This window comes from Apteryx mantelli, chromosome 17, assembly GCF_036417845.1.
Source record: "Apteryx mantelli isolate bAptMan1 chromosome 17, bAptMan1.hap1, whole genome shotgun sequence".
Classification (NCBI taxonomy): Eukaryota; Metazoa; Chordata; class Aves; order Apterygiformes; family Apterygidae; genus Apteryx; species Apteryx mantelli.
The window spans coordinates 15,584,713-15,599,389 of record NC_089994.1 but is presented as its reverse complement, the minus strand read 5'-3'; the positions used below and the strand labels follow the sequence as shown (position 1 = coordinate 15,599,389).

The 14,677-nt window shown below is 59.3% G+C and overlaps 1 protein-coding gene across 12 annotated transcripts in view; it reads right to left on the bottom strand.

Moving 5' to 3' along the window:
• Nucleotides 1-7,286: 7,286 nt before the first annotated feature.
• Nucleotides 7,287-14,677, bottom strand: part of NCOR2 (nuclear receptor corepressor 2) — a 287,903-nt gene continuing 280,512 nt past the window's right edge. For 8 of the 12 annotated variants that reach the window (XM_067307243.1, XM_067307249.1, XM_067307250.1 and 5 more), the window contains 3 exons: nt 11,471-11,698; nt 9,761-9,940; nt 7,287-9,474 (listed from right to left, as the gene is read on the bottom strand). In XM_067307243.1, the coding sequence (XP_067163344.1) occupies nt 9,293-9,474; nt 9,761-9,940; nt 11,471-11,698 (590 nt within the window). In that variant the 3' untranslated portion in view covers nt 7,287-9,292. The remainder of the gene's footprint in view (nt 9,475-9,760; nt 9,941-11,470; nt 11,699-14,677) is intronic. The other 4 variants (XM_067307251.1, XM_067307255.1, XM_067307254.1 and 1 more) reach the window with 2 other exon arrangements.

Below are 14,677 nucleotides of genomic sequence, written 5' to 3'. Positions count from 1 at the left end.
TTTGAAAGCACCTTTTGGATGTCTTCGCTCTGCTTTTTGCTCTTTATGAACCCTTCGCTTCCCATCATGCCATGGCACAGAGAGATGCCAGCAGCGGCCCACGAAGGTGCTGCTGGCCTGCAGACGTCAGTCCCCATCTCACACGTTTAATGTGGTGTCTATCCCCTGGCTCCTTGGAGCCAACCCGTGACCTGGGGCAAAGGCAAGCACCAGGAGAGTCTTGGCAGAACTGGCCCTAAGAGGAACCAGCCCCACAAACCTTATTGCTCCTAATTTATTCTCCCTCATTCCAAAAGCATTGGTGTCTCTAAAACCTCTCAAATCTTTTTCACATTTAGGAATTGCAGCACGTGGTGCCAGATTCCACCTCACTTTGGTCATTTTTGGCTCTGTCTGGAAGCCCGATTTCACCTGGCACAACATCCCTTACCCGGTGCCGGCCCGGCAGCGCACGCGCTGGCCGCTCGGGCTCAGGCCGCCCGGGCAAAGCCGCCGGGCTCTTTGCAAAGCCGACGAGGCTCCACGTCCGCAGAGAACTGGCTGCAGCGAGCTCTCTGCTCTGCCCAGGAGAAAAGTCTTGCATGAAGCTGGGCAGGGCCACGTCGCTGGGTGAAAACACTTTCTGCAAACGCAACGGCGAGCGGGGCAGTTGATTTCGGCTGGCTCTGATGGGGCTGTGCATGCTTCGGGAGCCGGCTGGCGGGGCAGGAACCTTCTGCAACAGGCCACATACCAAATCCCCCTGGGGCCTTCGCTTCCTCACCGCTCTCCTCGGGAGCGTCTGGGGTTGCCACACGTGGCAAATAATACTGACAACTTGAACCATGCCAGCGTTAGCATGGCTCTGCCTTGCAGCCGGTGGGATCAGTGTTTCCTACCCTCCAGCAGCTCCTCAGCAAACACCGTAGTGCAGTTTTCTCAGAGCTGGACGTGTATCTAGTCATCAAAGACATGGCAAATTAATAAATATGAAAAGAAGTGTGTGGGGGGCAGCAAAGAAATTTTGGACAAAGATCAATCTTTGCTGGTAACTGCTGCTTTTTCTAAGCGAAAGTACCCTGCAGAGTTTAAAACCAACTTCAAAGCAGCGAGGTCTCCAGCTGGAGTTCTCCACCGTTACCGACACGCCGCGCTTCATCGCGTTACATGCATCTGCAGCTGGAGTCACTCGCGTGTTCCCAAAGACGGCCAACAAACCGGAGGCTTCAAAAACACCGGCTCAAACCTACCCGTGAGCAGCGCTCTCCTCTCCGCGGCGGCTGAGCTGGAGCACCAGGCCGGTTCCCCAGGCACACACAAGCCTTGCACATGTACTCCTGCCTCTTCGCCATCTACGAGGGCCGACGAGTCTCACCTGGTGGGGGTTACATCAGGCTTGCTGGGTCTGCAGCTGGGAAGATGAGGTTGGTCCCTCCACGGACCAGGCTCTGCCCATGGGATGCTTTCCTCCGGCCCCGCATCCCACACCCCCAGAGCCGAACCAGCGCCACGCAGGGGAGATGGCAGGATGGACCCGCACGGAGCCTAATTCCCACTACTGCGCTGCTTTCTAAAGCAACACTTAGAAAATGTTGTTTGAAGCACGCAGATTTTTTTTTCTTTCAACCCAACTTTGCATTTTTGTGGGGCTTTGCTGGGCTGATCGGTGCAGACAGGTTTTTTTTGTTTTTTTCCTCCTTCCGGCCGCTGGACGGCAGCAGCCGTGACTCACAGGCCACCCTGGAGACTCCGGCACCCGTGGAATTGAGTTCAGGAGCATTTCTGCAAAGCAGAGTTTTGTTTTATTTTTGCTTTCTGTTTAACCGGCCCCTCAGCCCCTCCGCAGGGCTGACGGCGGTTTCGTTTTGCTTCGCTAAAATTAACATCTATCTCAAGTCGCTTCAGACGCCACCGACCGTTCCAACTTCCAGTCGGTGGCGTGTGATTTATGACCGCTCCGCTGCCTGGAGTCCTGACAAATATGCATTTCGGTAAATACAGGAGGCCAAAAATGAGAGGGTAAATAAACCTGACAATTAGTTCAGCTGTCACGCACACACAAACAGCGACACCCCTTCCCAAACTTCTTCCTAGCGCAGCTCTTCCCCAGCCCCCTGGCAAGGCGGAGACCAGCCAGCGCAACCCCCCGGGCCTCCGCCAGCCCCCTCCAGCCTCCGAGCGCCCGTAACAGCCAGACCCAGCTTCAAAAGCTGCTATATTCTCCCTCCAAGTTACTTGCCAGTCCAGAACGTCTAATCTGCTGCCAAAACCCCTCTTGAGCCCTCCGTACCAGTATCGGAGAGCATATTTAATTTCGTGGTAAATCACAAGAACTGATGGATGACTATTTAGATTGCAATTGTCAGGAGGGTATAAAACGCTTCCTGCTGTGAGGATCCTGGGAGCAGTTACGGGCTTTTCCTGGCCGAAGGCACGTGGGAGCTGCCAGCCTGCCGAGCCCGGCTGCCCTGGGAAGCAGGGTGCAGAGGGGACGCCGAAGCTCAGGGCACGAAGACCCGGAGCGCACAGCAAGGACCACCTCGGTCCCGCTCTGCTGCCTCCCCGTCCTTCTGACCCAGCCTGGCCTAGCTAAGCGTCTTCCCTCTCCTGCTTTTATTCTTTCCAAACGAAAAAATATCCCCATAATCCTAATTAAACACCAATTCCTCCTCATGAGCCTGGCCGGATCACTCATGCACCTTCTCCTCACGTTCCCTCTCCAGGGCAAAGAGAACAGGGATGATCTTTTATCCTCCCTTTCCCCTTCAGAAAACCCCATCTGTCACCAGATCTCAATCTGAGCGAGTCTGGATTTCTATCACTTTTTTATTGCTGCTTTTAGAAGCCATCTGCTTTTGTCCCATTTCATTTTCAACTCCTTATGTAAGAGCTTTTCAAGTAGGCCTAAAGTTTTCCATCATTAAATCATAAGTGTTGGCCTCGAATTCAGTGTTTTCCCACCTTCTGTTTCTTCAGCATCAATGTGAATTATTGACTATGGCTATTGCTGTCAGACCTCATCATCGTTTAAATCCGACGCTGGTGAGGCTGAATAGCTTGGCTTCTGTTTGTGCTATTTATTAACTTACCCTAATTGCCTTCAGAGCTGCAGTCCTTTCCAAGAAGGATTTCAACAAAAACACTTTTATTCGCCTCAGGGATCTTTAAACTAATCTTTAAGACCTAGCAGATATCCACCTTGTATATGATGCACGTGGGACCTGGTCATTGCAGGAGCGTGGTCGGCTCTGGTGGAGGCAGATCCAGTCCACGAGGTCTCTATGTGGATGAATTTCAGACATCATCTTGGTGATTCACCAAGAGGACCAAGAATGATCCTTACCCAGTGCAGAGACGGGAGCCATTTGGACACGCACATGTCCACTGGATAGCCCAAGACACGCAGAATCAGAAACAACCCCGGATGGGGAGCCAGCCTAAATGACACCCTTGCTGCATTGTTTTTTTAAACATCTGAAACTTCGTAACTGTGCAAGGCAGAGGAAGGTAAAAACACTCATTGCTCCTCTCGGGAGGGAAACATGATCATTGTAAAATCTGTTTCTGAGCCTCAGGAAAAGCAGCTGAAAGCCCCCAAGTGCAAAAACCAACTCATATTCCTTTAATGGATTAAATTCCATATAGTAGTCCAATTTGTTCTTAAACATACTCATACTGCTCAGCTCCACCACCTTGGTGGGAAGCCTGCTCTACATACTCATCACTTGCCCTGCAAAATCAGATCTTCTCCAAGCCCTTGGACACACATTCCCAATGCACTACAGACAAGCACCTTGCTCTCATGGTGCTGCCCTTGAGACAGCAAAACAAACCCGGGGGCTCTGCATGGCCCCAAACCACCTTGTGTGCCCACCTTGGCCCTGCAGGAGCTCCTCCAGCCAGACCTCCAGGGATTCCCCCCGGCATCAGCTCCTCCCTGGGCAAGCCAAGGACCAACGTCATGGACACAGAGAGGAGGACTTGGCTCCTGAGGACTTCTGGCCTCAGCAAATTCAGCCCAAACCCATAGGCTGGACCTCACAGGTAAAGCAATTCAGGCTAGCACATAGATAGCAGGCATCTGTTGTAGGTGTTAATTAGGAAGCAGCTAATTAACCTCCCAGATAATTTCCTAGGGGGCTTGCAAGGGATTAACCATCATCAGAACATCTATCATTTCCAGCTGTGGTTGAACTTCTTTTTCCTTTTCCCTAAAAGATTGGCTGCTGCCCCAAGAGGGATGAGACCAGGGTGTCCTCAACCCGCGTCAGCCAGGGATCGCTCTTGCCCAGAGCTGGCCACGTTGAAGATACCTGAAGGCCTCTTGTTTGGGGGCATTTGGCCATGGGGCACATGGCCCCACAGTGGTCCTAGTGGGGATGGGGGCTTTTCCGCACGGCGCTGCCATGGCCGTGGTCCCCTCCAGCTCCCTGGGCCTGGGCAAAGCACCCAAAATGCTCTGGGAGGCCGTTTTGGGAGGGTTCTAAGAGTTTTCCGTTTCCCCTTCCAAAAGCCAACAAAAACAGCCTCCGGCAGGAGGGTGCGGGGAAGCGGGAAGACGCCTCCAACCGTAGGCGCTCGGCAGCGGGATGCCTCCGGCCGGCATGAAGTGCTGCCAGGAGAAACGACGGGCTGGGTGGCTTCTGGGGAGCTGCAGGAAAGAGGGAGCACAGACAAGATTAAAAAAAACCCACAAAAACCAGAGCACAGTTAAATGTCATTTAGGTTTCCCAAAAGCGCAGCTGGGGCCACAGCCCTGCGCAACCTCCGCCTGGAGCCTCGTGCGCGCAAGCGGCGGCCGCCGTGCAGCGCCGAGCGCGGCCGGCAGCGCTGCGTGGCCAGGTGCTGCGGCAGGCGCGTGCGTCGCGAAGCTCGATTTTTATGCGAAACACCGCGGCACCATGCGCCGCGGCCCAGCGCTGCCTGCACCTGGGGAAACTGAGGCAACGAGGGGCCGGGGCTGGCACGTGGCATTGAAGCAGTGCTGGGGACTGGGGCGCGTGGTCAAGCGGGCACGGCCACCTAGATGAGCCCAGCAGCAACGCCGGCCCGCGCCGGCACTCATCCTGCTGCGGGGAGCAGGGGGGCACGCACCCGCGGGGAGGGCTGGGCAGGGTGGCCGCGGCTCCTGGACCCAAAGGGGCCCACGACGCCCGGTTTTGCCTCGGCAACGTCGCCTGCTTTGCAGCATCGCCACAGCCGCTCTAATCGACAAGCAAAGCAAATCCGAGCGCGAGGTGGGACCGTCGGCTCGTGCCCCCCTTTTGCGTTCGCCGGACGCTTTGCCGTGGGCGCTCGCAGCCCTTGCCGGGCTGAGCGGGGCCGCCGCTACCTGCGCCCTTAACCCCCCGCAAGCCTACAGCGCCGCTCACCGCCGCGCCGAACGCGCGCCCCTTTCCGCAGGGGCCTTCACGGGGAACCTCGGGGCCACCGGGACAAGGCTCCCGCGCGCCCTTGCGCCCGCGCTGGGCTCCGCGGCTCCGTGCAGATCCCCGGCGCCAGAGCACAGCTGCCCTGCAAGCACCTCGCTGGTCCTGGCTTTAAACGCACAAAGCAGCAGGAGCGCGCTGTGTTTTGCAGGCAAATAAGCTTTTTGTTTGTTTGCTTGCTTGCTTTCTTTTTGTTTTTTATTATTTAAACAGCAAGGCAGTGTGCAGCCACCGCTACCCGCACGGCTCGCTAGTGGGAACGCTGAGCAAAGTAACAGCGAACAAAACCTTCACCTTTGGTAGGAGAAAACCAACCCTTTATAGCAAGCTGCGTAAATATTTACAACTCGTGGATCTATATACAGCCCGGTCTATCATACAGCTCGCTTCGAAACAGCTACGCACAGTTTGGTTGTACAAAAGATAGATTTTTTCACCCCCTTGCACAGTTCAAACGATAAATTGTCCAATAATCTTTTGCTTGCTTGTTGGTTTGTACAAATTAGGATGTTGGGAACGGTAACTTTGAACTTGGGGTTTAAGTCATTTAACATGACTTTCTCCTCCTCCCCTCCCTTTTTTTCCTCCTTTCCCTTTGCAGGATCAGTAAAAATCACAGCTGGCAGCACAAGGGCGCGGGGTGGAAACGCCGATGCAGGAGCGCGCGCGGCCGGCTCGGTCCCGGGTGGCCCCAGGCGACGCAGGGACAAGCGCGCCGAGACGTGGCGCCGGGTAGGGACAGCGGCTCCCGCTGGCGCGGTGCTCCGGCAGCCCAGGGCCCGGCCACGGGCTCGCAGGGGCAGGACGTCAGCACCCTGCGCCCAGAGCTCGCGCCAACGCCAGGAGCAGTCCCCGGCACGGCCGGCTGGGGGACGCGTGGCTGTGGGAGGACCTGGGCTTGGCCAGGGCGCGTTGGGGCAGGAAGGCTGGAGGCAGGCGGATGGAGATGCAGCAAGACAGAAAGAGCTGAGAAACGCGGTTAAGTGGCCAGGCTCAGGGCAAGAACGAGAGCTTCCAAGTGGAAGGGCTTTTCCAAGTGTGGGATCCTGCTGGAGCGGATCCCATGTCGGATAAACCTAAAAGACGCGACCAGAAGAGCCGGAGGCTGCTGAAGCCCTCGGCCAGCTACGGGCAGCCTCCAGCTCCTTGCTCCGTGTGCGCCGGAGGGGAAAAACCAGAGGGGAACAGAAACGAGACGCCAGGTTGAGCACGTCAGGCCTGACGCTCTCCTCCTGCCAGCCGCGACGCCTGCTGCCCGGCCGCGTCCCACGAGCAGCGCCGGTGCCGGAGGAGAGGGCTCCCAGGACGCTGCGATTTTTAAAGCGGAGCCCCCCACCACGGCGCAAGAACGGAGCCCGCCGGCTCTCCCGGATTGAGCCCTGCTTCCCGCAGGGCCCGAGCGCGGCAGTCCTGGAGCCGAGCCGAGGGGGCACCGCAGCCGGCGGCCGCGCGAGCGCCGGGGACCTTGCCCAGGTGCTTCTCGCCCTTGTCCCGCGTCGCAAACCAGGCTTATCTCGCTGCTCTGCGCAGAGCCAGTCGCAGGAGGGTCCGGCTTTCCGGTGACTATTTCCATAAAAACCACATCCACTTTTCTTTAGAAAACTACCTCTTTCTTGACGTCTTTTCAAGACACCGAAGCAGCACACAGTATCGCTACTGTGCCAAGTGGTAGCTTTATTCTTTGCTCTGTGTTGTCCCCCCCCCCCCCCCGAAAAGGTTAAGGAGGCGACTTTGAAGATGGGTTGAATTTGGGCTTTTCCCGGCAGAATCTGGAGCACTTTAATAGCGTTATGCCCACACATCAGCTCTGTTAGTTTTACATCGCAGAGCCTCGGAGACACCAGCAGCAATAACCTGGGAACTGAAAGACTTCCAACATCGCTTGTGCATTTTCTCTTTTTTTTTTCTTTAAAAAAAAAAAGCACAACAGAAAAGACAAACATTGATGAACATTAAAAACCTGTACATTGTAAAAAACAGAAAAAAAAAACAACCAAAAAACAAACCCCAAACAAACAACAAACACCGTCATTCTCTTGCTTTGAAATCAGAATCAACCTTGGAACATGGTAGGGGGAAAAGAAATCACCACCGAGGAGGGGACAGCGCCGTCCTCTCTCTGCCACGCTCCCCGCGAGCCCAGGCGCTCCCGGACCGCTGCGGCTGGCCGGCTCGTCCACCCAGCAGCAGAAGAGGCAGAAAGTCTGTGCCGTGGTCTTTTTTTCCTCTAGCGTACAGAATGCAAAGCATTTAATACATTTTGGGTTTGTTTTTTTTTTTTTGCCATTTTTTTTCCCCCCCCGAGCGAGAAAGCAGAAGTGAATGAAAAAAAGTCTAATATTTTGTTCTTTAACCATGTAACTGCAGATATGATCCAACATCATGGAATGAAAAAAAAAAATAACGTAAAGTAGAGCATTCGTGTGTATCACAAAAATACAATAAAAACTTTTTTTTTCTTTTCTCTAAACGTTTCCTGTGAACTCCCCGGCCTGGCGCCTGCCCGCGCTGCCCTGCGCCCGGCGAGCTCTGCAGGGCCTCGCAGGACGAACGGCTGCAACCAGCACACGCTCTCTGCTGAATTCGGATCGGTACGTGTAACGAGGGGGCCCTGCGACCACGGCAAGACTTTTTTTTTTTTTTTTTTTTTTTAAACTACGTTCATACATTCTCCTGACTTACAGGTGACTTTGATGGATCGATGTTGCCTTTTTTTTTTTTTTAAACATTTCCATACAATGGACAAACGCATCAAAGCCCGCATGTAAGAACAGAACCTCTTTTACAGCATGTAATACTGTGTTTCGTTTAAGTCCTTCCTTGCGTAAAATATTGACATAATTCACTGAAGGTATCAAAAATATACCCTGTAGACCAATACAATTTACAATTGCCTTTTCTCACCATTCAGAAAACAATGCACTTAAAGCAACCAAGTCCCTTCATCTGCAGAGTGCTGGCCCCCATGGGGAAAGCGCTTCCCACTCCGATTTAAGCCCAGGATTTCTCTCGCTGAAGGGACTATTATTATTATTATTTTTTTTTTTAGAAATGGATCTTCGCCTCGCCCTCCTGCCCGTTCTTCCCAGCCACCTTTAGCACGTGCCGAGACCACTCCTGGGCTCGTACGGCTCACACAGCAGGTCCGACGGGCCGCCACCGCCCAGATCAGCTGGGAGAACCCAAACTGGGGCTTTTGATCCTATTTCTCTTTTTAAACATTTTTAAATTCTATTTTTTTTTTCCCTCTCAAGGTTCTGCATCCCTGCAGCACAGCTGGGATGCGCTGGACACCCCGGAGCCCCTAACCCGAGCGCTCGGGAGCAGGCAACGCAGGCGCGCTGCCAGGGCATCCATCTGTCCATCTGTCCCCAGGACGTGCGTGCTCCCCTGGCCCCTGTGCTCGCTCCGGGGGCTCCTCACCGCTTGCTCCCCTCCGAGACCCAAACCGTGGCCCCTGGCGGGAGCCGGCGACCACATCCCGGGGAGCCAGGGCTGCCGGTGCCCTCTCCCTCCCGCCCCGGTCCCGGCACAGTCGCTCTCGAGCGCGGGGGTCAGCGCCAGCATCCAAGTTGGGTTCCCGTGATTTTTATCTCATTAAGGCTTTTTTTTTTTTTTAGACTGAAGAGGAGTCAGAAATTTCCAGATGTTGAGAGAGGAAAAAAAAAAATACAAAAAACAAACAGCCCCCCCCAAATTGGCCGGTTAGGAAGGGGGGAAGGAAAAAAAAAAAAAAGAGGGGGAAAAAAATAAAGAAGCTCTGCTCCCGCGTCGCTCTCGGGAGCCGGCGCGGCCGGGGCCGGGGCCGGCGTGGTCCGGGTCCGCCCGGGCAGCTCGCGCCCGCGCCGTCGCTCGCTCGCCCGCCGTCTGCGCCCCTCGCTGCCTCACTCGGTGTCCGAAAGCGTCTCGTACTGGGAGCAGAGCAGCGGCTTGGGCTCCTCGTCCCAGGCGTGGTGCTGGCTGCCGCCGGCGCCTGGCGGCAGGGACGCGGCGGGCGCCGCCGCCGCCGTCACCACCCCGCTGGGGAGCCTCATGGTCAGCGGGTTGTAGGGGAACGGCGTCGAACCTGCGCGGGGAGGCGAAAGCGGAGAGGGAAAGGGTCAGCGCCCGCGGGTGGCCCGCCACGACCCCGCTCGCGAGGGCTGGGACGGGTTTGGGGAGGCCGCGTGTCCCCGCGGGGCCGCGCCGCCGGCAGGGAGGCAGAGCGGAGCGGTGGCACCACAGGGACGGGCGCCACCGGCGTTTGGAGCTCGACGGGGACATCCCGAGCAGGGCACGTCCCGGGGAGCCCCGCACGGGGCGGCCAGCGGCAGCGGGACGAGCCCCCTCGCCCGCGTCCCGTCCCGCCGTACCTGCGGACGACGGCCTGTCCTCCCAGACGCGGTTGGTCAGCGGCGTCCGCCTGTTGCAGTCGCCCTCCGAGTGCACGGAGGAGACGGACGGCGGCCTCTCGCCGGAGGACAGGCCCGGCGCTGGAGACTTGGCCTTGCGGCTGTTGGGCCTGGCGGCGATCTTTGGCTTCCCTCCTCCTCCTGCAAAGAGAAGCGGCCGCTCGTCACCGGGGCCAGGCCAGCGGGGCCGCGGGAACCCGGCGCTTCCCCCAAGCCAGGCTCCTCTTAAGAGCCTGCAAAAACTACTGACGGCTGGTGGAAAGCTCGCGCCGCCCGCTGGCACCGGGGGTCCCGAGCCCCCGGCACGCTCCCCGTCCCCCGGCCTCTTGCTGCGCGCCCGGGGCCGCGTTCAGCAACTGCCGGCAAAACCCCTGGCGACGCTCGGCCGGTTTGCAAAAGGTCTAAAGCCAAAGCGGCCCCAGGCTCGCTGCCGGGCAGCTCATCCCAGCCCTTGTGAAAGGGGGATGGACAGACGGACGGACGGCCAGCCTCGCTGGTTCCCACCCGGCCGCGGCGCGGCGGCCTCTTTCCCGGCGTGCTGAAGCGCGGGTGGAAGCAGCGGGTGGTTTCATGCGGTAGCCAGAAAAGCTTTTTCTGCGATAAGCTAGAGAGCGCCTTGCCCGAGCCGGCACGACCGTGCCGCGGCGCCGCGCTCCCCGCTGCGCTGCAGCCCGAGCCCCGGGGCCGCCGCCGCGGCTCTCGCAAACGGCAGGTCTGCTCGCTCCCTGCAGCTGCGCGCGGGGGCCAAACGCTCCCCCCAGCCCGTCCCTGGCTGCCCCCCTCCCTGTCCTACCCGGGGGTGCAGGAGTGAGCCCCTCGCCCTGCTGCAGCCCCCGGAGCGGCCAGGGAAGCTGCGGAGCGCTCGGCCAGGTCGGTGAGCCCCGCCGGGCTCTGCTCGCCTCGCCGCAGCGCGGCCTCGCTCCTGCAAAGTCCACCCTTTCCTACTGCTTTGTCCTTCCTTCAGCTCCCCTCTTGCTCCGAGCCCCGGCCCATCCATCCGTCCCCCGGCCGGCAGAGCGGGACCTCCACGCCGGCAAACCCGGCAGCTCGAGGAACGCTCGGAGCCAGCTTCGCTAACGGGTGACGCCCCGGAGCAGAGCAGGGGCAAAGCTCCCCCGCGCCCCCCGCTCCGCTCCCGCCCCATCCGGGGAGCAGCCTCCTGCCTGCCGGAGCTGCCCTTCGGGAAACGCGCGCCCGGGCTCTGGCCCTGGACCTCGGCCCCCGCGCGCCCTCGGGCTGCCGCCCGCTGAAGTTTTGCCCAGACCGTGTTTTCCCACGGGCTGCGAGCGGGAGGGGGTTTTACGGACCGTTTGGGGGAGCCGTTTTAGTTTATGGCTTTGGCCTTTTGGGGCTAGTTTTGTTTTTTTTTTCTCCATAAACCTCCTCGACGTGATAAGGAAAGGAGATATTAAAAACAACAAATGGGGAAAGGAGCACAGTCAGTGGTTTAGAGAAAGCAACAGCACCTTCCGAGACTATTAAATTAACATCAAACAAGACCAGGATTAATCAGCGGATTCACAAAGCTCGAAGCCGGGAGGGAGGTGGGGGGAAGAAAACCAAAATGAACAAAAACGGGGAAAAAAAAATAAAAATCCACCCGTGAAAGGGGAAATATCAAGGCTGAGAATTAATAACACAGAAAGAGCGAAGGTGGAGAGGGCTGCAGACCTGGCAAGGAGCGCACGTCCTCGTTTCGTCCATCAGCAGGAGTTATGGGCATAGCAGCGGGCAGGCTTGCACTGGCATTCAGAGAGTTAAAAGCATTGGCACTGAGAGGTGAGCGCTCTTCCCACTGCTCGTCATATTTACCCATTAGGGCTTTCCTAATTATTGCCTCCAACCCCATGTTGGTACTGGAATTCTCTTGGACCGACTGGCTTCTACAACTGATTAGCCCTGGGAGATACGGGAAGGGGAGGAAAGACGGGGACGGGAGGTGGGAGGGAGCCAAATGAGAAGAAAGATGGGGGGACGGGGAAGGGGAAGGGGAGAAAGGAGACAAGGGAGAAGGGAAGAAACAAACAGTCAGCACATTCTCGCAAAGCAACAAACTTTGTCATCTTGTTCTTTAAAGCTCTGCAATGCACTCGTCGCAGGTGGCCCCCCTCCGCCTCCCCTCTCCAACCCGCCCGGGCCTCGGCAGGGGCTGACGGTGGGAAGGAGCAAGGCTTACTCCGTGATTTCTGTGCGCAGACACGGTTTCCCGGGGCTAAAGGCTCGGAGAGGGCCGGGAGGGAGGGAGGGAGGGAGGGAGGGAAGGGTCTCTGCTGAGCCCCGGGGGGGCACAGCAGGACGGGGGGCTTCGCGCCCCAGCCAGGGCCGGCTCGGCGCGCGGGGGCGAAGGGATGCGTGCGGGTCTGTGCGGATGCACACCCGCATTAAAAACAGGGGTGTGCAGAAAATCCGGGGGGCCGGGCCAGGTTCTCACGGAGGAAAAGACAGGGAAGGAAAGGGGGGGGGGGGGCCACTGCGAAAAACCTACAAAAACCCGTGCTGGGGAGAAGGCGCCCAGGTCTGGCCTCGGCTCGGAGGCGGCGGTCGCAGGCAGCCCGGGGCAGGCTGCGCCGGCCGGGGAAGAGCCCTCTCGTCCCTCCTCGCGCTCTCGGCAAGCCCCCCGGCCGTCGGCCCTCGCCGGCCCGCTCGCCTGCGCCCCGGCTCGGCCGCGGCTGGGGGACGGGCTGCGGAGGCGCGGTGCTGCGTCCGAGCGCGGGTGAGTCTCAGAAGCCATGCAGTTATGGTGCAGCGCCGCACAGGGACCAGAGGCTCAGCCACGCGACCGGCATTCCCAGCGCGGCGGTTACAGGAGACAAGCAAGGGCAAAATACAGACACGCAAACAGCGGGCCGGCCAGGGCGGCCCCCCCCAGCTCGCTGGCATCGCCGCCCCTCCGCTCGGGAGGCGGCAGCGGCGGCTCCCGGCTCCCTCGTCTTCCTGGGAGCGGGCGGCGTGTCCCGGCTCCCCCTCCACGCCAGGCCGGGCTCCTCGACCCCCTGCGCTTGGGTTTTGCTCTTCCCTCAACCACAGCAGGACGGGCTTTAACCCGGGCAGGCTCGCAGGAGGTTGGGTCTCCCTGGCCGTGTTTTGCCTGCCGCAGACCGTCCGGTCGTGGCCAGCAGCATCCTCCTGTCCCGGCTCCCTCTCCCGAGGGAGCTATCTCACGCCATTCCTGGCTTGGCCTTCCCGCGCCTACCGCAAGCATCGACGCCTGCAGAGCTCTTGGCTCAGGATCTTAAACCAAAGGCAGGGAAGTACGATACAGGTGCGACCGTGCACGGGACGCCCGGCACACTGGCACCCCGGCCAGGCAACGCCCGGGTCTCGCGGCTGCTGCGGCCGGAACCGGCGCGGGCCCCGGGGTTTCCCCCCTTGGTTGCAGGAAAGTTTAGCCGTTCCTAGTCGGACTTAAAAATAACAGCCTGGAGGCGTTCCCACTGCCGGAGGGCGTTAATGCTGCTAAATGAAGAGGCGTCGGAGAAAGCGGCGTTGCTGCGGGGCCGGGTTTGCGCCGGGCGCCGTGGGCAGGCGTGCCGTGCGGGTACAGCGCGCCTCTGCCTCTGGGCGCCGCGAACGCCGGCGGCTCGCGGCTTCCCGGGAAGCGGGAACCTCCGTCCTACCACCTCTGTTTCCTGGTCCGTGTCGAAGGCCACGGGCACGTCAGCGGCAGAGCCGGGAGGAGACCCCCGGCGCCCCACCAGCTGCCGGCGCTTTTATTCGAGCCCCCCAAACTGCCTTGCTCCTGTCCACACCTAACTCTGCCGGGGACTCGCTAAGGTTAATTCCTGATTATGGGGGGGGAAGCAGCCTTCGGAGGGGAAAGGCACCAGGCCGCAGGGCTCCAGCAGCCGCCGACACCTAAAGGGAAACGTGTTCGGGTGGGCAAAAGACCCGGCTGCAACGGATGCAGGTCCCACGGGGCCCAAACCTCAGCCTCGCTGCGACCCCTCGAAAGGGGCGATGGGCAGCAGCACAGGGAGCCTCGGCCGAGCCCCCGCGCTCCCCCGGCAGGGCTCCCGGACCCCACGGCACGGCCGGGCCGCAGGCTGGCAGCGTTCCCCAGCGCCGCAGAGGCAGCCGCAGCCATCTCCGCCTGCCCGCGGACGCGGAGCAGCAAGGAAAGCCCGCGCAGGAGTCTCCTGACAGCGTCTGCACGCCAGCAGCCCACACGGACGCTCCTGCAGCCCACAAACGTACGGGGCGGCTATGCTGGCAGGAGGTGCTGCTGCCTTACAGCCAGGGCTGGCGACAGCTCAGCCCTCCCCACGCTGTCCTCCTGCCTAGGGCTGATCTCTGTGCCATGCCCGGGAAGCCCTCAGTGCCCCCCCCACGCCGTGGGGCCGCTTTCAGCCCTCTTTGCCAACACCACTTCCTTCAGCTTCTCTCTCTCTCCTGTTTTCCCGGCTGGGTTGAGAGCCACGGGGGCAGCAGAGCTCGAGAGGATGCGGTGCCCCTCAGGAAGCTCCTAAGCCACCAGCTGAGCTCCCGCGTGGTCCCCACGGGGCTCCGGGGACTGTGCCAAGCCCTTCCCAGCTCTCCGAGAGCAGGGCGGCTGCACCCCAGCTCTTTGGTGGCTGGGGTAATGTCCCACGGGTTAGCCAGCAGGTTGATGCTAGTTAGGGTTGGAGACTCGCGCTAAACCACGCCACGGCTGCCTGGAGCCTGCACGGGGCTCTGCAGAGGCGCTCAGATACCACCAGCAAAACTGTTACTCCAGAATCAGGCTTTTAGGCTTAAAGTCTCTGTCAACCCAAGGGCACCAGAAACTCCCCCTCTCTGCATATCATCAGAGGGTGACATAATCCTGCCCAGAAAGCTCTTCTGCGTGGGACTAGCTGCACTGATGTGGCTGGAAGGGAGCTGAGATCCAGCTACCAGCTG